This window comes from Heteronotia binoei, chromosome 1 (genome assembly GCF_032191835.1).
Source record: "Heteronotia binoei isolate CCM8104 ecotype False Entrance Well chromosome 1, APGP_CSIRO_Hbin_v1, whole genome shotgun sequence".
NCBI lineage: Eukaryota > Metazoa > Chordata > Lepidosauria > Squamata > Gekkonidae > Heteronotia > Heteronotia binoei.
In genome coordinates this window covers 61,387,103-61,411,992 of record NC_083223.1, presented here as the reverse complement: position 1 = coordinate 61,411,992, position 24,890 = coordinate 61,387,103, and the positions used below count along the sequence as shown (strand labels likewise).

Below are 24,890 nucleotides of genomic sequence, written 5' to 3'. Positions count from 1 at the left end.
TACTATCGGCAATTCATCCCAGCCTATGCATCTCTGACAACACCCCTGACTCAACTACTCCGCCCCAAAGAACCTTTCCACTGGTCCCCAGAGGCCGATAACGCTTTCTCCACCCTGAAGACCCGCTTCGCCACCGGGCCACTCCTGAGATACCCCGACCCCCAGCTTCCCTTTACGGTGGAAGCTGATGCCTCCAACGTGGCCCTGGGAGCAGTGCTGTCCCAGCGCGAGGAGCCGTCCCAGCCACTCCAGCCCTGCGCCTATTACTCACGCCAGCTCACTGCGGCAGAGAGGAACTACACCATCTGGGAGAGGGAGTTGCTCGCGATCAAGGTGGCTTTTGAGGTTTGGAGACATTACCTTGAAGGGGCTCGCCACCCTGTCCAAGTGCTCACCGACCACCGGAACTTGGAGCATCTCCAGACCACCCGCCGTCTCAACCAGCGCCAGATCCGGTGGTCCCTATTCTTCTCCCGCTTTGACTTCAAGATCACCTACATCCCCCATACCCAGAACCGGAAAGCCGATGCGCTCTCGCGGAAACCGGAATACGCTCCTGCTTCGACTGAGACCGTGCCTGCTGCTCCCATCCTGCCACCCTCAGTGTTTGCAGCCACCTCCACTTCACCAGCACTCGTGGAGGACATTCGTGCTAGCCAGGCCAATGATCCCTGGGTCCAGCAACACCTCCAGGCACTCCAAGATGGCTCAACAGGCGAGTTCACGACTCGAGGCGGCCTCTTGCTACACCACGAACGCCTCTATGTGCCGCCCGGGCCCTTGCGGGCAGAAGTACTACGCATGACCCACGACGCGTTACCCGCTGGGCACTTTGGACAACATAAGACCACCCACTTGCTGACACGGGAATTCTGGTGGCCACGAGTTCGCTCCGATGTTGCCCGTTATGTCAGCTCCTGTGACGTCTGCCGACGGGCCAAAGACGTCCCAGCCAAACCCTCGGGGTTGTTACAGCCCTTGCCCACACCCTCAGGACCCTGGGATACCATCTCGATGGACTTCATCACGGAACTTCCACGATCCAAGGGTCAGACGTGCATCTTGGTGGTCGTCGACCTATTTACCAAGATGGCCCACTTCATTCCGTGCCCGAAACTTCCCACAGCTCAGGAGACAGCCCAGCTCTACCTGCAACACATCTTTCGTCTGCACGGACTCCCAGCCCACCTGATCTCAGACCGGGGCCCCCAGTTCTCCTCTCGGTTCTGGCAAGCCCTCCATTCCAGCCTGGGGACTCGAGTGCACCTGTCCTCAGCTTACCACCCACAGACAGATGGTCAGACAGAGCGCACCAATGCCACGCTAGAGCAATATCTCCGCTGTTACACCTGCTACCAGCAGGACGACTGGATCACTCTGTTGCCTCTAGCGGAATTTGCATACAACAACGCGGTCCATTCCTCCACCCAAATGACCCCGTTTGCTGCAACCTACGGGTACCACCCTCGGTTCTTCCCGGCGATCCTGCCACCCACGAATGTCCCCGCCGTTGAGGCCTACCTGCAAGAACTCCGCGCCAGCCAAGACTTGCTCCGAGAGCAGCTACAGCGGGCCAAGGAAGCCTATAAACTAGCTGCGGACCGGAAGAGGCAGGAAGGCCCCCCAATCCAGCCGGGGGATCAGGTGTGGCTCTCAACTCGCTACCTGCGCCGGCCTGGTCGGTCTCACAAGCTGGATGCGCGGTTCATTGGACCCTACCCTGTCTTAGAACAAATAAACCCCGTCGCCTTCAGGCTCCAGTTGCCACCCCACCTCCGCATTCACCCCGTGTTCCATCGCTTCCTCCTTGTTCCAGCTGCACGCCCTGACCCAGCTCGGCCTCCTTCTCCACCGCCACCACCACCAGTGTTGGTGGATGATGAAGAAGAATACGAGGTGCGCCAGATCCTGGACTCCCGGTACCATCGTGGAGGCCTCCAGTACCTTGTGGACTGGGAGGGATACGGCCCAGAAGACCGGTCTTGGGAGCCCGTGGACAATCTTCATGCCCCAGACTTGGTGCAACGGTTCCACAACGACCACCCCGACCTCCCAGGCCCCTCGACGGAGGGGGGCCCGGGGGGGGGGATAGTGTCATGGGTGCTGGGGACCCTGTAGAGGAAGTTGAGCCTGCAGCAGAAACTGTGCCCCTGCCACCTGCACCAGTGCCCCTGCCTCCTGCTGGAGAAGATCCCAGCCCCCCTGCCTCGCCCTCTCGGGTGGCGCGTGTGCGTGACCGCCTTCGTCAGGACCTCAGGGATCGGAGGAGGGCGGCACGCTCACAAGCAAGACGCGCCCTGAGTTTTGAGAGGATTCTGGCCCTTCTAAGAGCAAGGATGCTTGAGTTGCAACAGGATCCTGGCTGCCTCTCTGAGCCAGCAATTAGCCCAAATGGGCAACAGCCAGCAGAGGGCTATATAGCTGTAGGCTTTGGGAGGAGGCTTTGTGGAAGCAACTTGTCATCTACCTGACGTCCTAGCATCCACTTCGGCTTTTGACTTTGGACCTCCTGACCTTGGCTTGACCTCTGGACCCCCTGACTACGGCTTCTGAACCTCTGACCTACGATACCTGGACAACGATTTGGCTTTGGCACCTTGGACACTCTTGCTCACCGGTTACAGACCTTGGACTGCCCCTGGACTTCGCCTGGCCTGGCCCCAGCTCGTGACAAGTTAGGCCACAGAGATATTACATGCATTATTTTTCTCCCTACCCCCAATCTTCTCTAGTCACAACCAAAGACACCATGTGGCGTAGCTGAATTATGTCTGAGAGCATCTCAGGCACTTGCATTCGTGTTGCTTTTGGTGTGGATGGTTACATTGTGAACTGTACCCTGATGTCACCAAGGGTTCTGGGACTGCTCTCTGTTTGTACAAGATCAGTACTGTACGGGCAGGGCTGACCCAAGATTTATTGCTACCATAGAAATGTCTGGAAGCCCATCTCTTGTATTTGAATGGACCTCACGTACAGTGCCATAAGCACCTTTGATGAAGGGTAGGATAGAACCACACCGTGCATTTTGAAAAATCCCACCTTTTTGCAAAAATGTTCAGAGGGGCTTAACTGTAAATATGCCACTGAAGTAAATGAATAAAATGTCCTGAAATGGCAGTTGAAAAATGTACTTTCTTTAATGAAAAATATTCTTAATAGTCCAATGAAACAAGGCCTCTTCCAGAATTATGTTTGGATGTACTTGATCATATCATTTGAGAATTGCACTAACTGTGCAGATATGATAGGAGCAGTTTGTTCTGATATAATTAGCTTCCATTTACTTTTCCGCTTGAATATGTTTGCCGTGTCAGAGTACATTTTCAAGCAAGATAATATCTGTGGTATGTGTTCAAGTAGGAAATATTTTGGCACCACAATCATGAAGATGTTTTCCTTGTAGCCAGTCATTCTTCTAACACCTCCAATCATGAATATTTTTACTTCAATTTTTTTCCTCCTCACGACAAAAAAAGTGACCTCATTGTTCTCGCAATCTGATTCTATGTCTTCTGCTGTTTTACAGTTGGAAATTCATGTTGCCTTAATTAAGTGATGTGTTTCTAGTCTAGTTTATTTGATGGATTTATAACCCACCTTTCTTCCCAATAGGGACCCATGGCAGTAGGTCCCTGTGACGTAGGTTAGGCTGTGAAAGTGTGACAGGCCCCAGTCACCCAGCAAGCTTCTATGGTGTGAGTGGGGATTTGAACCTGGGTCTCCCAGATACTAATCTGACTTTCTGGACCACTACACCACATTGGCTCTCAGTATTTGAACTATAGTTTATGCTGTAAAAGCTAACTCCTCCTTCCCCCACAACTTCCATGTTCAGCATTACAGCACGTGGCGCATCCTCAGTAAAACATCTTCCCACCATGCCTTGCTCTCCTTTGCATGCACTCACCTCTTAGTTGCGTGCTTTCAGGCAGTGAAGTGGGCTTGAGCAGTATACCTGTTTAATAATAGCAGTAGGTAAACTCCCCCTGGATCATCTTATCTGGGGAAATCCTCAGGTCTTTTAAAGCACTTTGAAAAAAAGATGAGGGTTAAGTCCCCCACTCCTTTATCAAGCACAGTTCTTCTCTTCCCACTCAATGGCAAGTCCCCACTGACGGGAACAGGAGTGATAATGCAGGAAGCTCAGGAATGTCCTTTCCCATTCATGAGAGGCTTCCTCTTTTACCTCTCTCAGGCACTTCCTGATCTGTTCCTTCTCAATCGTAAAGTTGCTCTGTTCCCCACCCCCACTTGCAAAGATGGCACAGGTGGTAGGGGTGGCTAGCCATAAGGCAGAGGTAGTAATAATTATAATTATCATATGGCAGTATATGTAGTGTAGCCAGGAGAATCTAAGATTGTCTGGCAGCCAGAAGTTCTAGCTCTTTTAGCATTATGCACCACTAGGTGGTGAGCTAGACTCCCTTTTTTTTTAAGGCAGGAGACATTTAAGAGGTGGTTTCCCATTAGCTGTCTCTATGTCATGCCCCTGGTATTCCTTGAAGGTCTCCCATTCAAATACTAGCCAAGGCCAACTCTGCTTAGCTTCCAAGATTGGGCTAGCCTGGCTATATTATTTATTTGTTCCTTTATTACTTCACATTTATTTTCTGCCATTCCCAAACTGGGCTCAGGCCAGGTCACATCAAGAATAAAATAATTACATTAATTCTGAACAACTAGATGAAACATAAAATCAAACAAATGGTTTATTAATTAAGAATCAGTAATTACAATTTCAGATGGCACCCATCAGAATCCTAGTCCTGGCTGAACAATAAATAGCTGATAATGGTCAAAATCAGTCACTACTACTGAATGAGCCAGTTTGTGGCGGGAGGCCCTATTGATGCTTAGTGAAGCCTACTTCCTCAACTAAAGGCCTGGCGGAACAGCTCTGTGTTACAGGCCCTGTGGAATTGCAACAGGCTCCACAGGGCCTGAATCTCCAGTGGCAGCTTGTTCCACCAGGCAGGGGCCAGGACAGACAAGGTCCTGACCCTAATATGCATAAAGCTGTACAATAATGATTGTTAGTGGTAGTAGTACTGGGATGGGAGACCACCAAGGAATACTTTAGTTGCTGTGCAGAGGCAGGCAATGCCAAACCACCTGTGTTAGTCTCTTGCCTTGAATACCCTGTGGGGTTGCCATAAGTTGACCGTGCTTGACCAGCAGTAGGAAACCTGTCTGGAGTCAGTTGCCAAAGACTGGATGGAAAGAAGGGAGAAGTCTCTGTGAGCAGGTTTCAGTCAAATGTGGGATGGCGTAATAGGATGGCTGATCATGCCAATAATGTGGAAATCACTTTCTAGAAAAAGTAGGGAATCTGACTTGTAAATAACTACAGATCAGAATGCTACATGGCAAGCTGCTGTTTAAATGGTTTGCACAATGCTGCATTGCTTGTCGAAGTCACACAGACAAAGTCTGTGGCTGATACTGCAGGGAACAATTAACGGTCAAATCCTCTTTCCCAGGGGATGCTTTGTAAAAGTACTTGCATGGTAGAAAAGGTGAGGCTGCTAAGCGGAACTTGAAAATACATATATAAACCTAGCAAATGGCAGCAGCCACTTTCCTAAATGAGATTTTCACTGCTTTCAAAGAAAAGCTGAGGCAAAACTCTTCCAGTTAGTACTGTGCTGCACACTGAAAGCATGATAAAAATCAGGCTATTGTCTGATTTTGCTTGCAAAATGCTTGTTTTCATTTGCTACTGGAAACAGATAAGCTTTAGTACCCCAAACAGCAGTAAAGAAAAACTGGCTGCTTATAAATCCTTTGCAGTTTATGTTATATCTGGCTTCAGAGGGTTACAGCCAAGCCTCCTAGTACTCTGAAGAAAGGAGCCTGTTCACAGGAGCCAGTGGACATGACTGGGCCTAAAATGCAGTTCAGTTTGTTGTGTTAATCCCTTTGGATCACAAAATGATTTCTTATACCACGAAAGCCAGGTTATTGAAGGAATGTGACCTGAATTCTAAGAGATCTGGTGCAGGACATTTTTCTTGCTGTGCAGAAAGTTTCACTGGGGTCTCTGACATGAATAGTGCAAACACACTGAAGTGTGTGTTTAGAGCATTTTGTTCTGACAGCCTAGCTGTGTAGAGGAGAATTCAAGTGCTAAAAGAGAGACTAATTAAAAAAAAATCCCCACAGTTGCTTTTGCATGAAACAGTTCGAGCATAGACCTGACTACTACAGTTTAAGGTACTAGCCACCACTTCAACCCCACTTTGGCTTTTTGAAGATCCGTGCTTTACTTAAAACTCCTCAGAACTATGAGCTGGGCATTTTGTAGCAATCATGGAACTGAGCATTACCTTAACTTGGTTTTTCCCCTTTTCTACGACAGAACTTCCTGTAGTGCAAATGAGGACAGATTGTAAAACAAACTGTTGATGAAAAATGGATAAAGGGATCCACCCAGGTTGTTCACTTGATCCTCTGAAGTACACACCTCCCCTCGTCCTGTGTTGCTTTTGTCCATGCAGGTGCTGTGATACCCCAGCATAGCTTTTTTGGTGGGCAGGGGGACCCTTCCTCACATCTTCACTAGAAGAAAAGCTGGTTGGAGCCAACTTCAAATAAGACTGTTTGGAAAACAGACTTTAATCTTATCCTGTTTGAAGAAGTCCCTAGCAGATTGTGCAAGAGGATAACCAATTCTAACTTGCTTGACCATCTACAACAAATAGCAGCTGCTAAGGCTGGAACCAGAAGGTAGCTTTGGGTGTTTTTAGTGATTTGAAAGTCACGTGGAAAGGGGATTGTAGCAAGTACACTCATTTTACTCTGTGCGTCCAATAAACAAATTTTGCAGAGTTTTGAATTTCAGGAACTTGTTTGTCCAGTGGCAGCTTGGGAACATGAGAAACGTTAATTTTCTTCAACCATTTTTAGTTTTCTTAAGAAAAAAAAAAATCTGATTCCAGCCTCAGCTTTAAAAAAAGCTGATTCCAGCCTCTGTTTAAAATCACTTCTAGGGGTTTTATCTAAGAGCACATGGCGAGCACTTTGGTTGCATTTTTAAATTTACAGCATGAAAAAGAGCAGTGTTGTCAACAACTGATTGCTTATTTCCCTTTTTGTTAGCTGGTGACGGGAGTATGGGAAGGAGGATACAGTTTCTTCTGTCAGGATACGCACAGTGGAGGTGAAGCTGATATGAAGGTAACATTATACATTAAGAGCTGACTCTGGAACTTTGCTTTGTCTCTTGCGTTGTGAGTGAAGGTCGCTGCAGTAGTAAAATGTATGTGCAAATTTGGGAAGGACATGAACTTCTCCATATTGGTATAGCTGAAGGAAAGGTTTGCTTTTCAGTCCCTCTGAAGGAAAAGGGAAGAAGGCGGAGTAGTTTGTGCATTGCAGCAGTCTCCATATATAAAGCATAGTGTTTTTGCCCATTATTTTGGGATTGCCCAGCTTTGGGATGGAGGAGCTTTTCTCCAACCTAAGGAACCATCCTTCAGAGCAAGGGTCTTTTCTGTTGGAGGAAGGCTCTTTAGGCTGGAGGAAAGCATTCACACATTGCTTAAGTAGCCTACATGTAATGGAGTCTGGAGAAGAACTGTCTGAAATAAAACTGCACTTTGGCTGATTAAATACAGGTCTCTAATTTAGGATTGCCAGTCCTGGCCTGGCAACCTGTAGGAGACCTCAGCAGGGACAGAGATATGAAGTGGACCATCGGCAGCAGTGGTATGAAGTCACTTCTGGGAAAATGTAGAGTTTCCAGTGATTCCTAGAGAAGACTGACATCACTTTTGGTTTCCCCTAGAGTAGATGTTCCATCATAAAAATATATATCTATATTTTTTAAGTTCTTCTGCTGGCCACTAGAGTGCCAGTGGGCAAGGCCTTCAACCCCCAGTGGCCACATAGCAAGTGTAATTCCACGGGCAATCTTGCCCTCCATCTCCTAATGGTACACAACCTTTGTTTTGGGAAACCTTGCTGCAAGTTGGCAGAGCTTGCACCCAGAAGAACAATTCTTGTTCATGTACTAGAGGAAACATGTCAGCAATTGGGAGGTAGCTGCTGCCTTTCTTCCTTTTGCCAGCTACCTTTCCTCTAGCATTCTAGGCTGCTACTCAGTGCTAGTAGAGAAAGGAAGAGGCGGGATGTCTGCCATTCTGACATCTTCTGCACTGATGACTACAGTTCTGAGAAAAGACTAACTCTCTGCTCATTACTACAACCACAATTTTTTAAAAATTAATTCTTGTCCAAGATCTATGTGGCAGAACAAAATAATTAATGGGAAGTTTTAGAAGTAACTGAAGAAGGTCATTTTTCAAAAAGAGTAGTACCTGGAAGCTTGTCTTATGCGACTTAAGTAATCTTCATGTTTCTGTATCTCCTGTGTGTATTTAAAATGGAGTTTGGGATAGTGTCACACACATGACATTGTTACCTTGTATTTTTTTGTGGTTTTCACATGAGCATTATATGTACACATCATGTTTATGCATGGCTATCAATTTGTAGAGCAGGGGCGTCAAACATGCAGCCTTGGGGCGGAATCAGATCCCCAGAGGGCTCCTATCAGGCCCCTGAGAAACCAGCTGTTGTCTACTTCCTTCTTCTCTCTTGCTTCCTTCTGCATCACAGCTTGCTTTGCAAGGCTTGCTCAGTTGCACAGGAGCTGCAGAGCAAACCTCTGTTTTCTACATTGGCTGAAGCTTCTCCCTTGGGGAGGAAGGGGAGGAGGCAGAGCTTGTTTTGCCAGGCTCTCTCAATCCCACAGCAGAGCTACTGAGCCAAGCCTCTCTTCCTTCTATCGGCTGAGGCTTCTTCCTCCCATCACCCTGGGGAAGGAAGGAAAGAGCCAGAGCTTCCTTTGCCAGTTCCCTGGATCCCATGGGAAAGATACAAAGAAAGCACCTTTAAGACCAATGAGTGCTAATGTTTTAAGCATGGTTTAAGGGTTTGTTTGTTTTTTAAATATTTAATTGTGTTTGTGTTCTTTATAAAGTTTATATCTCTGCTACCTAATATTAAAAAGGTGCACAGATGTCCTAGCCCAACATGGTCCAGCCCAACAAGGTCTCATTTATGTCAGATCCGGCCCTCATAACAAATGAGTTCAACATCCATTAGAGGCCCTGTAGAGGCCTTTACTGTGTAGTTTTTTTCTTGTTTGCTTTTGTGACCTCTCTCCCATTTGCTGTTCTTGAGTGTTGTGCGAGATAAACTGGTCCTAGCCATTCCCCTTTCTGCGCTTCTTGCCCCCACTGTATCTCATTCAGGGAAAGGGGTCAAGAAGTGTCTTCTCCCAACAGCAGGCAACATGGCAGTCACAAGACATCTTCAATGCTGCCTCTGTATTACCAAGGCTGTAGATGGAGGAGAGCTTACAAGAAGGTTGAGAATGGTTTTGCACACAGACTGTTTCTGCTGGTATTGTAGACTTCCTGAGTAAATGGAAAAACTTTGCTCCAGAACCTGTTGACCAAATGTGACTGTGCAGCAGACCCTTTTTCACACCCATTTCTGTCTGCAGCTCATGGCCTGTAGGAGATGGTTCTTGTGCTCTTCACCAGGTCCCCCCTCCCTCCCCTCCATGAACTGAAGTGAATTCCAAACCAGTCCTTGCCATGTGAGCCAGCCCCGGTGCCCAAGCACAACCCGAAGCAAAAGGATAGCTGTGTTGGCAATCTGTTCAGAGAAGACAGTTGCCATGTGAACGTAAGAAGAGTCCTGCTGGATCAGACAGGGAGTCCATCAATTCTAATATCCATTAGCAACTGGGGGGGGGGGGTTGTCCACAAATGCCTACCATGGCAAACTCTTTCCCCAATAGTGAAAGAAGGCAGCAGCCTGTATCCTTCTGCTGCTTGTGATAATAAGAATCTCTCCCCTGTAATCCTAAATGATCACCTCTCCCCACAGGATTAGTCAATAATCTTTTCACAGCTAGCTGTAACAATGGCTCCTCTACCCTCACATGAGTGTTGAAATTATCACTGCATCAAATCCCTTACAATCTCTTGTTGACATGTGGGTTTTCCCCAGGCCCTCAGACATTCTGGTGCTTGATGTAGCAGACCAGGTCACCTCCTTATAGTGCTGTTGGCAGCAAGAAGAAGCAAGTTCTTTCAAATTAGACCACAGGGGAACTTTGTGGACTTAGTTCTTGTCTAATGTGGGAACATAGTGGAAAATTACAAGATGATGGCTGTAACCTTGCCCATGGTGAAACATGGGCCAAGATGCTATTGCTGCGGAAAACTAGCTTCCGCATGCCTCCATGCTTCCTACAAGTCTGTTCAGGAGCATGCTTTTGCATGTGTAAATTGAACATGAGCACAATTATTTTCTATGAGTGAGGGGGAGACACCCAGCGAAGACATGGTCAAACCAATACTATCTGGATATCCCAGAAAAAAAGATCTTTCACATGTCAGTATACACTTCTGACAGCCAAATTCTTGTATAAAAGGTATTCTGAATTCTTCAAGCTATCAAAAACTCTAAAACATTAAATTATTTTCAGCTTGCTTCTTGTTGCCACATTAATACTTGAAAGGTATGCTACCGATTACTAAAAAGTGACAGAACTAGAATTGTAACCTCTTGATCTTCTTATTTTCAGTCCTTTTGTTTCTTAATCCTAAACCCTTCCACCAAAATGCTTACTAATATTTGCAAGTGGGAAGAATATTAATAACTAGTGACAAGGAACCGAGCTGCTGATATCCGTCTGGAGGATAGTGTGAAACAGACCCGCAGTGTACAACTCATTATGTAATACGATAAAATTAGATCACGCAGCAGTAGCATTCTAAGCCTGAAAAGAGAGAAACAAGTAGTGAGACTGTAGAGAAAATGAGTACTTTATTGAACTGTCAAATAGAGGACTGCTTTTTTAGGCTATCAGTGTGACTTCCCAGAAAAAAGCAAATGTGTAGAAACACCTGTGCTCTTTATGCAGTGCCCTCTCCTTTGAGGCTTTGTTGATATTCTTGGTGTTCTTCTTTATGGATTAGTGGGGAGGTTTTTTGGAGGGGGGGATCTTAGTTGTCAAAAAGACAACACAGTTGTGAGAACAGAATCAAGGTGAATCCTGTAAAGCACTTTGCCTAGTGAAATGCACAGATTGCTGAAGCTTCAGAGTGAAAACTGAAATGTCAAGACTCTCATGCGCAAGCGCTCTCTTAAATCAGCCCGGAATGGGGGTGTTATTTTCCCTCGTTACCTTAACTTTGACCACACTGTTTCCAGTTGGGGTTGCTTAAGCTGAAAAAAGAATTGTCTGTCAGTTTAAGAGCTTGGTAACTACCAAAGAGTGTGTACCCACTGGGCCTTCTCTGTCTTCCCCCACATCACCTCAGCTCACAGCTACTTTTCTCTCTCCTGTTACACAAACAGCATGCTCTCCTCAGGGCAGCAGGCAAGAAAGACTTGTGCATGAAGAGTCCCTATGTACAGGAGCTGCCAGTGTTGTAGGCTTTCTCACTGTCCTTGGCTGGAAGTTATTGTGTGCCGTTAGCCAGAGTTAGCAGTCTTTCTGTTGTGCTGCTGGCTGGAATGAGAGGCTTCTGGGGTTCACATCTTTTAAGTTTTCTGAATAGTAACAAAAGCCTGTCGGCATCAGACTCTGTCAGATGTTATGGTACGATGGTAGTTAATGACTGAAACTGGGGGGGGGGGTGTCTTTGAATTGATAAATTTTGCCTCGAGTTCTTATTTACACCCTGATCAATGAACGGCATATGTAGGTTTGATTTGTGGGGAGGGGTGTTGTTTGTTTGTTTTTTAATGAGCTGTGGAGATGAGACAGAGTGAACATCTGAAATGTTTTTTTCCCCTTTCATCAGATCATACGTGTCCTCTGGTGGTACTACTTCTCAAAGCTCATTGAATTCATGGATACCTTCTTCTTTATTTTGCGGAAAAATAACCACCAGATCACTGTTCTTCACGTCTACCACCATGCAACGATGCTGAACATCTGGTGGTTTGTTATGAACTGGGTGCCTTGTGGTCATTGTGAGTATTGCTGTACCTCAAGGAGGAGTCTTGTGTGCATATAACTGAGCATGTGTGCCTAGACCACTTCCAAGGACTATGTTGTCCTTTTTTAAAAGGCTTTTAATGTGGTTTTGTTAGAAGCTTATGGTGTTACAGGCTCTCACTCCTCATCCCGGTTTGGTGTAGTGGTTAAGTGTGTGGACTCTTATCTGGGAGAACCGGGTTTGATTCCCCACTCCTCCACTTGCACCTGCTAGTATGGCCTTGGGTCAGCCATAGCTCTGGCAGAGGTTGTCCTTGAAAGGGCAGCTGCTGTGAGAGCCCTCGCCAGCCCCATCCACCTCACAGGGTGTCTGTTGTGGGGGAGGAAAGTAAAGGAGATTGTGAGCCGCTCTGAGACTCTTCGGAGTGGAGGGCGGGATATAAATCATCTCCTTCATCCCTCAACTGCACACACACACCATCTTGGAGTCCCAGCTACATTCACTAAGAGAACAATCCTAAGCAGATCTACTCAGAATCATACTCAGGTCTATTCAGTGGGACTTAGTCTCAGGAAAGTGTTCTTTGGAGTGCACTGTAAGTCTGCTTGATGTAAGATCCATTTTAACTTGGGGATAAGCATCACTAGCTGCTATCACCAGAAGTCTTACTGCGTCTGATCAATATTAGACCACTGCAAATAGTTATCCATCCTTCTTTCCTGGTCAGCCTCTGCATTCCCTGAAAGCACATGCCTGCATGAATGAGGAGGCTGGACTTTTGTCTGTACTGTCCATTTCAGCATCTCTTTGTTTAGAAGCATGGGAGGATCTTGACAGCTGTCGCTTCATGATTAGGCTCCCCAAGCATTCTCTTCCAAGTAATCAGAGTTCATTTTTTAAAAGTTCACTGTCTAAGCATATATTCTAGAAAGCCAAGTGTTTGAGTAAAATCTGTAGACAGATGAAGTAAATGAACTCTAGTAAAATAAAAATGCCATTAGAACCTTGACCTGTTCACAGTGTCTAAGCATCCCTCTCTTCTTGAGAAATGGCCCAGACTCTGTGCTTTGTCAAGAAGCTTGCTAAGGTTTGTCCAAGGAGTTGCTAGAGACTTGACCAAGAGTTCTGTAACCTGGTTTGGGAGTTCCCTTCCTTCTCCAATCAGAAACTTAGTGTGCAGCTTCAAAAATCTCCTCCAAGACAGCTTTTGACAAGTCAGTCCAAAAATATAGACCAAATGTTTATTGCACTCCTCTCCAAAATGAGTGTTATGGGCAAACTGGACACAGAGAGTTGGAGACCAGGGACAACAATATCTGGTGGTTGTTTTCCCTTCTCTCCCCAATATCTGGTTGTTGATTTTCCTTCTGTGTAAAACTATCAATTCCCTTCCTGGAATACAGCTTGCAAACAGATACTCCAGTGTTGTTAATCCATCCATCACATACAGTAGTGCCATCCTGAAATCTATGTCATGTTTGCTTTCATCCTTGGGAAGCTTTTTTTCTAAAGAGAACGTAGACTTGGAGGACTTGTGTATAATTTGTGCTTGTGTCTATCAAGATTCTTTTCAGGAAAGATGCCCATTCCTTTGATTTACCTCTTTCTACGGGTAACAATACTAAATGGTTCACTTAATGGCTCTTCTATTTGTTGAGGTTTTATTGACATCTCTTTGCCTTCTCATCTTAGCTTTAAATTTAGCTTGTTATGATTTGTCCTTGCCTCTTTGCTTAGTCTCTTGTTTTAAAAACAAAACAACATACATTCCCCATCTTTCTTCCATCACAGAACTCCAGGTAGCTCTTGTAGAGCCCCCTGGAGCTTTCTCTTTCAGGGGCTGCACAGACTCAAACTGGGTTGTCTTTAGCTGTATCATATGCCCTCCAGTCTTCCCTCTAAGCTGAGTTAGTGTGAGCTAGCTCACAGATTTTGAGCCTCCAGCTCACCCATTTTTGTCTTAGCTCAGAAAGGATGACCCCAGAGCACACTAATTTATGCAGTAGCTTACAACTTTAATGCCAGTAGCTCACAAAGTAGAATTTTTGCTCACAAGACGCTTAGAGGGAACGTTGATGCTCTCCCAACCATATCTTGGAACTTGGCATAATATCAAACTCCCCAAAGAGCCAGTCTGCAAACTGATCTGATAGTTGTACAGGCTGTGTACACAAAAGGGATTCCCCATGGGAACAGCAACATGTTAGTTCATCCTATATTAGTGCTCTGCAAACAATCTGTCCATGCATTGACTTGCTGATCATGAGGAGGGGACGTGCACGTGGGCGTGTCCTCTGTGCAGTTGTGCAGCGGTAGGGGGCGGGGCCAGTGTGCTCATCATACCCACTCTCCCTTCTCATTCAGTGACTCAGCACACGGCTGGGTCATCTACACAGGGCTGTTGTTTAGCTGCATCCAAATCTCTGTCTGTTTGGAGTGAATATCCATGGTGTGAAACTGATCTGTCATATCAGTGCAGCATGAGAGGTTTGTGAGGAACCAGCTGCTGTGCATCGATTCCATGGCAGACCCAGGGTCCCCCAAGAGTGCAGACAACATCCAGGAGTGTACATTCACCTGTGTGACCTCTGAAGTGGCTTCGATTCATGCCATACAATGTGGGTAGTGTGCACATTTCCATGCCCATTTCGTCTCAGGCTGAACGTATGTTTGCTGCATTCTCCTATATCTGAATTTGAGTGTTCAGAGAAGCTTAGGGATCCATACCAGTCTATAGCACTCTCTTTAAGTTGCAGTTGAGTGTGGGAAACGTGCTGCAGTTATAATTAATTAAGCTCATGGCTGATGTGGTCTCAGGCAGCTTTCGAGTGGCATTTCTGGCTTAAGCTGTTTCTGTATTGTGTTCATTTTGGTTCTAAAAGATAAGCAGGTTTTTTCCAGTTAAAACAACTTTTTTGTATATTGCTTCATAGGATATTAAAACAACTTCTCTCCTTATCATTTTCAGCCTACTTCGGTGCTACTCTTAACAGCTTCATTCATGTGCTCATGTATTCCTACTATGGGTTATCTGCAGTTCCATCCATGCGTCCCTATCTGTGGTGGAAGAAGTATATCACTCAGGGACAGCTGGTGAGTCTTTCTCTGGCACTCGTAATGACTTTCTGAATGGTACTTGTGAGGGGCATCTGGGCAAGTATCTGATGCTCTTTTGGGAACAGCTCTGAACATGCTGACTAATGCACAATCTCCATTTTAGTCTGCAGTGGTGATGATAATAATAATAATAATAATAATAATAAACTTGTATTTATATCCCGCCCTCCCCGCCGAGGCAGGCTCAGGGCGGCTCACAAGACATGGTGTGTACCATTATTAATGAGAAGCTTTACCTGAGGCAAGAGCATTTCGTGCTGTGTCCCCACTCTCTGACTCTGCATTGGACTCCTGTGTATTAATTTATCTCTGTGGCCTGCCAGGTCCTCTTTATTCATTCCACATCCCACCCAATGAAATGAATGAGGAGGCCTATGAAATGACTGAAGGGTTTCATTTGCACATTGCAGTACATACAACGCTCCGAATGGAAGACCCTTTTCCCAACTTCATCAAGACTTCCTTGCCTCCCCACTTTTATTTCTCAGCTTTGGTTTCTAATCTGTGAAATGGGAATTGATGCATTTTTTAGAGGGCTGGTGTCTTGATGCAGACTGGCTAGGTTTATGATACTTGCTGTGTAAACAGTAATCACATTTGATCAAAACTGATGTAGGTAGACCCTGTCCCACATTGGGAAAGACTTCACAGTTGGTGGTGGTTGTTTTCTTCCATCTTCTGAAATTTTAGACTAGACTGCCCCTATCCATAGGCTGGATCAATGCCTCTGAAAGAGTGCTGAAATACAGCTTCTCTCATCAGTGTTGCAGCCACGGGGAATTTAATAACTTTATGTCCCTGCAGAACAGGAAAGGTGAAAAGAGCCAGCAGGGTGCAGTGTGAGACTAGAATCTTGAGACCCAGGCTCAAATTCCCACTCTGTTGTGGAAGCTCTCTGGGTGACCTTTGGCTAGCAACTCTCTGTTAAGCCTACTTCACTGGGCTGTTCTGAGAACCATATAAAAATGGGGAGTATGTTGCAAACTACTTTGCATCCCCCCCCCCCCACTGGAGAGGAAAGTGGGGTATGAATACCTAAATAAGATAGGGTGTTGTTACATGGTTGAAGAGATGGACAAAAGTAGATTGTAGACCACACGGCGCTTGTTGGTTGTGTGAATTCTCACAATCTAGGTGACCTTAGTCTGATCCACAAGGTATTTCTGCTATCTTAAGTACTCTTCCTAATGAACACATCTGTTAACTGTACCTTGATTGTTAATGCTTTCTTGCTGTTATAAATTTAACTTGTATTGGTGGGTCATGGTGATTCTGGTTAAAAAAAGAAAGCAGAGGATATAAAACCGACGTTTCCCCACCCATAATACCTAATGAGGAACTGTAAACTGGACATCTGAACCTGTATAATACATGGAGTTTACATGTGGCTAAAAACAGAGGACAACTCACTTCAGGATTATATGCCTCTCCTGTGGAAGTGTTAAGCACTGCAATGTTGCATTGTGGGAGAGCATTACAATGCTTAGATTGGCTTACTTGTCTGGCTCTAAGGCTTACAAGTAGTGGCTCCCCATACTCTCAGAGACCCCAAAGGGCTGTTTTTAAAGCAGGAAGTCAGTGGTAAATGGCCACACTTACATAGAAGGAAGTCAGTGGTAAATGGCCACACTTACATAGAAGGAAGTCAGTGGTAAATGGCCACACTTACATAACTTTGGAAAGAAAGCTGCTCACACACACACAAAATCCATCTCTTTTTTTCTATCCTGATTGTGAATGTTTGAGTGTAATCTGGCAGCATGAACTTCTGCCTTCCATGGCGTTGATTAGCCATAGCACAGGCATCCAGTATCACTTTACCTCCCTTTGAAAGATACAGGGGAACAAAGTGGAGTTTCTTCCCAAAAAGGAAAGGCTGAAGATTTTGGAGGGTTTTCTGTGTAGAGAAAAGCAGGGATGTCATATACATATATAAAATTGTTTGACTCAAAGGAGTGGATATTTTTTCCTTCCTTTTTCATAGCAGTGGGCCTTGGGACAAAAGAAAGAAACATTTGCACACAAAGCACTTTTGAAAGTCACTGCCTCAACATGTGGTGCTGGCTACTGGTTAATAGAGTTTTAAAACAGGATTAGACATGTTCATGAAGGCCAGGACTGGGTTGGTTGTTAGTCATGATAGTGAAATGGAGTCAGGGTTAGTGTGTTGGAGTCAGAGTTAGTGTGTTTCTGAATTCCAATTGATGGGAGCTAAAGAGGAGGAGAGAACTATGGATTTCAGCCTGTGTTATATTTACACTTAAATACTACTTAAGAAGAGAGTTGAAGATGCTCTGTTGTATTATCATTAGCCTGTTCTTGTTTACCAGTATCTTTCTCCTTTTTTTGGACAGACGCAATTTGTCCTGACAATCTTCCAAACGAGCTGTGGAGTTGTGTGGCCATGTGCATTCCCTATGGGATGGCTGTATTTCCAGATATGCTACATGATCTCCTTAATAATCCTCTTCACCAATTTCTATATTCAAGTAAGCTAAAAGTTAAGGCATTCATCTCTTAATTCATAATATTTAGAAAGAAGAATCCGTTTTTCATCCTTAACATTTTTCAATAGTTGGTATTATACAAGGTTTTGGAGGAACTTTGAAGAAAATTAGTAATTGGTTTTTCAAACCTGAGACAAAACAGGACTTTTCCTTTGATAGCAGTTCTTTAAAACAAACAAGCCTCACAGCATTTATATAAGTGAGGAAGTTGAGAGCAAACTAAAAAAAGTTAAAGTGGATGCCCTCAGCTTCAAGTCAGAAGTTCAGAAACACTTCATTGTGTCTGGGAAATACCTCCAGGAGAAATGCAACATAAAGAAAGACTCTATCCTTCATGATATGGCTTTTTTAAATCTGAAAACTCGCAAAGCTACCAGCTGTGAAGCAAAACTTCTGAAAGTTGCAAGGATGATGCCTTTTAATGTCCATGCAGACCACTTGATTGATAAATGGAAGATGACTAGAGCAGAAACACTCATAGGAAACAAGAACGGAGACCTTGAAAATTTTTGGAAAGAAGTTTTTGAAGTAAAGAATGTAATGAATGACACAAAATACAAGGAAGTAACAAAAGCAGTCAAAGTCTGTCTTTCATTGCCACATGGTAATGGTGATGTTGAGAGAGGCCTTTCAACATCTGGACATGAGATTACAGAACAGACAGCTGCCATGAAAGAAAGAACTTTGAATGCAAGATTAAATGTCAAACCTTGAGGTTTTATGGCAATAAACCTGCTTGTGTTCCAGTCACAAAAGAGCCTGTGGAAGAAGTGCAAGAACTAAGTATCTACTTAGAGGAAATCAAGAGACTTAAAGAAGATGAGGAGAGAGAAACAGAAAGGGCAAAAGAAGAAACCTTAAGAGTGAGAAGTGAAGAAAAGAAGAAAGCTTTTGGTGATACAAAGAAAATTTTGGTTATGAAAAGAAGTCCAGAGAAAGAGTTCAGCTGACAAACTCCTTGAGCAAACAACATCATGTATTACATCTGCACTGAAAAGAAAAAACTTTGAAGAACTACAGGTAGCTCATGGACTGTTGGAAGGATACAAAGTTTTAAAACTCAAGAACAAGGCCAATAAAAAAACTATACATACAAGCAAAGGCATTGTGCGGGGGAAACATCATTTCTAATAACTTTGGCCGTTTTCCCACTTACCTTACCCCGGAGCGACGTCCCTCTTCACCGCGCTGCGTCTGCGCGGATTTCCCACAAACTGCTGCGCAGCACCAGGAAGAGCCGCATAGTCCCGGGGCTTTTGCGTCGCAAATGTAAACCTACTTTTTGGCGGTTTACATTTGCGACACAAAAGCCCCGGGACTATGCGGCTCTTCCTGGTGCTGCGCAGCAGTTTGTGCGAAATCCGCGCAGACGCAGCGCGGTAAAGAGGGACGTCGCTCCGGGGTAAGGTAAGTGGGAAACGGCCTTTGTTTTTTGAGAGGTCTGCCAAGAAAGAAAAGTAAAGTAGTGAAACGACCAGTTAACTGTTAACCAAGGTTATATGTGATATGTAATATTTAAGGTATTTAAAAGAAATGGTAACTAGTAGAAATGTAAAAGTATTCTGTATATTTCTGTATATGACTATAAATAAAATTAGCTATACCCCTTCCAGGGTCAAATAAAAAACCCCTTATTTTTGGTCATTTAATATGTCTAATATAATCGATAAACTTAAAAGCTGAGTTAAAAAAACAAACTAAAAATTGAACTTAAAGAGTTAGTATGCATTGAAAGGAGTTTTTAAAAAGTCTTTTTGTTTGACCTTAACTGGCTTACTGGTAGGGTTTTTTTAATACTACTCTTTTGAGTGACATTTCTGTTGTTCCCATGGCTTTTTTGAGGTCTTTTTTTGACCTGAAAGTATCCTAAATTTCCTAAAATAGAACTGAAAATGGAGTATGAGCCCTGCATGGATGCTGACCCTTGTTTTATTGAATATATGTCTATGCAGCTACTGCAGCAGGACTGTCAAACTGCTGGGGGCTATTTTTGCCTCCCGCAGGCCAGGTATTGCTTGAAGTATAACTGATTTGCCCCATGGCTACAGAAGAGCCAGCTTGATGTCATGGTTAGGGTATTGGACTAGGACCCTAAGTTCTGTGGATGACCTTAGGAAAGTCTCACACACTCACCCGCTTCTACCTCTCAGGGTTGTTGTGGGGATAAAATGGAGGACAGGAGACTGTTGTGAGGGACAATGAGGATAAAAGTGGAGTCCAAATAAAGTAAATAAAATAATCATCTATCTTGAAAGCAGTCTGTCTCTAATCTTAAACTGACTTAGTGTGTGTTTTCAGTAATTAAATGAAATATCAAGTAGTTTTGTCCCTTTATTCTGTTGCTGTGGCAAAAACGTAACCGCTGAGCACCGTGTGTTTTTTTTTTCCTTCAGACTTACAACAAAAAGGCAGCTTCCAGAAGGAAAGAGTATCAGAATGGCTCCATGGCTGCTGTGAACGGGTACACAAATAGCTTTTCTTCCCTCGAGAATAATGTGAAGCAAAGAAAACAAAGGAAGGATTGAAAACCAAACTGAGAGGCCATTTTGATATTCCAGGCAACAACACACAAAAAAAATCATCTGATTGTAAGCACAATACAAGTTGTGCACTGATAACTCTTTGACAGCTACTGTAACTATTCCTGCCTAGAATAGTGGCGATTTATGTAGGACTTAACCAGTGCAAAACATCCTAGAAACTATCAAGTAGGCTAAAGTTGTGGACGACAATAAGTTTTGGGTGGTCACAGACCCGAGTATAAACTGTGGAAGGGAGTATTATTGTAGTGTGAGTGTGTGTATATATATATATGTATGTGTGTATATATAATATACATATATATATATAATGACACTGCTGTTGCCTTACTAGTCAATGATAGGTGCTGAATTATGATTCACAATTTCAGAACACTGTAATCAAAACTCATATTTTTTAACTGTAGATAGTGCATGTGATTGTAATTTGTACAATGAAGTTGTTTGGTTGTTTTATTTTATTTTTATTTTCTGTAGTTTGAAGCACACATGCCTTAAATGAAATAAAAGCAGAACCCAAAACTTAATACTGGTTGGAAAGTCATGGAAATGTTTCACTCTGGGAGTGACTTCTCACATGACAGTTTATACTCGGATGCAGATACCCAAGTATGCATTGTGTCAGTTACGAAGGGTCCTTGTGAGGAAAAACCTAGTGGGCTTTTCCATTCAAAATGCGTGTAAGCAGCACCCCAAAAATACTGGTAACCAGAGTGCAAGCGTTTTTGCATGTGTCCTTTTGTGGGTGCCACGGTATGCATTTATCCTGTATGTGGAGATCACAAGACCAGAATACACCCTAAGAAGCCACCCCAGGTTGCTTGACTCTTTTTTGGAGTCTGTCCAAAAAGCCATTGCTTGAGTTACTGTACTGTGTACTACACATTGTTTGCTACGTGTGGTGATGGAATTGGAAATGGCAAGGAGAAATTCTCCACCATGTGTCCCGTACAGAATGAAGGGGACATGGCCAGAGTATGGCCATTTATTCCTGTCAAAGCTTGTGCAAAAGATCTTGTTGGACCACAGTTTGTGCCACTTGTAACGCTCACAAGCCTGAAGAAGGTTTTAAAAAAAAATTACTAGGCTTTGTTTTGCATAAATAACTGGCACTTACGCAGTATCTAAAAACGTAATGCTGACTTCGTAAGTATTAGAAAAATGTAAGGAGTGGGCAGAACATCTTAGAGTTCCTGCCTCTTTTAAGATCAGGGCTCAGTGTGGAGATCTTGCTCAGCTCCTTGGAAGCTGCTGAGGAAGGAGGTGGGTTTGGGGGAGAAGACCTGTGGTCTCTACCCTCTCTTCCTTCCTTGAGTCTTTTTGAGGAAGGCGCTCACTGAAAGAAGCCCTAGCTGGTTTATCACCTCTTTCACTGGTAGTTTTACAGAACGAGAGTGAATATCCAGGCTGCAGTGGGGCAACCCAATTTCCACTGTACGTGACTTCAGCCACAGAGGCAGTTTCCAGTATTGGGACTGGAGTGATGGAGTCGCACCACTGCTTTCAAAAACAACTAATTTGTTTAACCACAACTAAAAACACAACTCCGAGGCAATATGGGGCTTTGCCTTTCTATCTTTCTTGGTGTTCCCGTTTGTGTAGCAAACATTGACTTTGAAAAATGTGCCTAACAGCAAGGGGTTTCATTTGTTGTTGTTTGGGGGAGTGGGGGGGGGGAGATGAAAATGCATTGGTGATGAGTGTCTGTTTTCTTACTGTATGTTGTGTGTATCTCACCTGTACTTTCTTGGCTTGTTTAAGGTTTGTTTAGAAGTGCTTGTTGAAAATTACTGTTTGTTGTGGAATCCCAACCCTGACCCCGTACTTGCAGTGTCGGTTGTAAAAGCAGACATCTGTAACAGATATGCTGTGTTATGTGGTGGAGTTTAGCCTGTTAACATGTTCATCAAACTCGGTGTCGAGCCTAGCCTATTATTACTCATATTCCCCAGTTTATATGTTATGATTTGATATTTATATAATATCAGTTTTACCATATTTTTTGCACAGCTAATGTTAGGGAACCAATGAGTTCTCTCAGTTAGCTTTGTGGGTTTTCTTTTTGTTTGTTTCTGAAAAGTGAGACAGCAACAGTTTACATTATTTTTTAAAAAACTCTTTCAAAGCTTGTGTGTGTGTGTCTTGGTTTCTAGGTACTGATTTGCAAACGTCTTTACATATTTCATACAGCAGCTTCACTGTTCAAAATATGCTGTCTAAATAAGTGTGCTAAAAATAAAAAAAAAACCCTAGCTTGTCTGAAATATTTGCATTCCTTTTTTTTTTTTAATCATTAAAGCAGTCTTGATTACCTGCGCCTGCATTTCCATATTGTGACATTGTGGTAGATTTCTGATCTGGCAACTGACAATAAAATGAATTATTTAATTATTTACAGATTTTCCCTGTTAACACAATGCCTATAGTTCTGTATGATATGTATAGGGAAAACCTAATTGCAGAGCCCGGAATAATGATTTTTAAAATTGCTTGCATTGTGCACATTTGATGGACTTTCATGGTTTTCTATATGGATCAACATCCTGGTATACCACTGACTTAAACCTGTTCAGGGAAAAATCAACACCTTATATGCAAACTTATTCAGGACTATTAAACAACCATTTTCAAAAACAAAAACTGAAGAGCAGTTTTAGGAGATAATTACTTTTTAAAATATGGGAGTAGTAGAAGCAGCCAGCCTCTTTTCTTCTGAGTGCTTTTGGTTTCAGATTGTCCCTGTTGGTTTATTATTTTGATGGCGAATGTACAAGGAAGGGAGGGACGGTGGCTCAGTGGTAGAGCATCTGCTTGGGAAGCAGAAGGTCCCAGGTTCAATCCCTGGCATCTCCAAAAAAGAGTCCAGGCAAATAGGTGTGAAAAACCTCAGCTTGAGACCCTGGAGAGCCGCTGCCAGTCTGAGAAGACAATACTGACTTTGATGGACCAAAGGTCTGATTCAGTATAAGGCAGCTTCATATGTTCAAGGAAAACTGCTTGAAAGGGGGCTTCGAGTGAAATGGCTGGGGAAGGGTTAAACATTATTTCCCTCTCCCACCAGTTTGCTAGTGCAGACCTCCACACAAGTCCCCATTTCGTATTTTGGTGGTTGCTGTTTTGTTTTGTTTTTTAAATGGCACAGTGTGATGACTACTGTTTGTAGTGTGCTTAGCTCTGTAGTATGATCTAGCTTCCTCCTTCCTAGAAACATTGGGAATGACAGCTGGGGTTAAGGGGGCGAAACATTCAATAATTCTCAGTACCTTCGCCAAACTATAGAGGAAAAAAAAGATATTGGATTTATATCCCGCCCTTCACTCTGAATCAGTCTCAGAGCAGCTCACAATCTCCTTTATCTTCCTCCCTTACAACAGACACCATGTGAGGTGGGTGGGGCTGAGAGGGCTCACAGCAGCTGCCCTTCAAGGACAACCTCTGCCGGAGCTATGGCTGACCCAAGGCTATTCCAGCAGCTGCAAGTGGAGGAGTGGGGAATCAAACCCAGTTCTCCCAGATAAGAGTCCATACACTTAACCACTACACCAAACTGGCTCTCAGAACTCCCTTTGTGAAACCAACTGTAGCGTCATCCTTAGCATATGGACTGGAAGCATTTAGGACTGATAAATACTGCATTCACAGATAACTGCTAGGAATTATGTCAACAGCATACAGTTCAAATCACTTTGAGGACCATTTGTGATCAGTTCAAAAAGGAGGTGCTTCTGTTTTAGCTGTGGAACAGCTTTTATTTTGATCACGCTCTTAACACAGCATTTTCTTTACAACCCCTTTCTGTTACTTCCATTTTCTTTTCTATCTTCCAAAAAACATTTCCTCTTTGCCACCACAGGAGTCTGTGCCCACCTTCTGTATCACTATCCTAATTTTTCTTCATCCCGTAGTATTTTCTTAGGTCTTTCAGCCCCACTGTTTTTCCTGTTCCTGTCCTCACAGGACCCTTTGCACTCCGTGTTTTGGTTTTATGTTCTAGTCCCCCCCCCAGTTTTCTCCCTCAAGAGTTCACTGTGAAAGAACACAAGACTTTTCTTCTATCTGTCTGAACAAGTGTTGGGTTCAGGTATATCATGCAGTGCAGCTGGCTGCAACAGGCAGGGAAAACCAGTGCCCACTGTGCAATGGGCCTGGGCATGTAGGGAACAGGAGGAGCAATCTATAGGAACACTCCCAACCTCACTATTTATGGTAATAGTAACTCACAAAAAAGCATTTATGAGCTGCAATTTGTGGATAATTGGAATTCCTACAAGCAGCCTCTGCAAACAGTTGGTTTACACCCATTGTATTCTTGTGAAGGTGCGTAGGCATGGAGAGCCTAACGGAGTCTTCGGCTACAGTCCAGAGAGCTATTTGAAGTTCAGCCAAGGATTTTATCCCTTCAATAGGACTTCTATGATGCCTATTTAACCAAACAGCTGTCCCCCCACAGTATCACAAATTAGGTGTAACAGTTGGTAATGGGCAGGCTTGTGTTACCTCCCAGATTTGATAACTTGTCCAAAATCTTTTTTTTTTTTTGCCTGATTGCATATTTCTGGCAATGAGTCTAACATTGATGGGAAGTTTGCAATTCATTTTCCAACAACTGTGCAAAAGAACGGCGTTATATATTCTGTGCCCAGATTCTTCAAACATCAAGCTACTCAGTTCTTTATGTTTCTTTTTATCTTTCATCTTTATCTTTTTATCTTTCAGTACAGTCAATGTGCACTGTAAGTGATGGCCTTGGTCCTCAA

At 44.0% G+C, this 24,890-nt stretch overlaps 1 protein-coding gene across 2 annotated transcripts in view; it reads left to right on the top strand.

Annotated features, from left to right (window-relative positions):
* Positions 1–22,397, top strand: part of ELOVL5 (ELOVL fatty acid elongase 5) — a 72,627-nt gene extending 50,230 nt beyond the window's left edge. For both annotated transcript variants that reach the window (XM_060235105.1, XM_060235110.1), the window contains exons 4-8: positions 7,102–7,179; positions 11,832–12,003; positions 14,938–15,062; positions 17,441–17,575; positions 19,987–22,397. In XM_060235105.1, coding sequence (XP_060091088.1) covers positions 7,102–7,179; positions 11,832–12,003; positions 14,938–15,062; positions 17,441–17,575; positions 19,987–20,118 — 642 coding nt within the window. In that variant the 3' untranslated portion in view covers positions 20,119–22,397. The remainder of the gene's footprint in view (positions 1–7,101; positions 7,180–11,831; positions 12,004–14,937; positions 15,063–17,440; positions 17,576–19,986) is intronic.
* Positions 22,398–24,890: the final 2,493 nt, after the last annotated feature.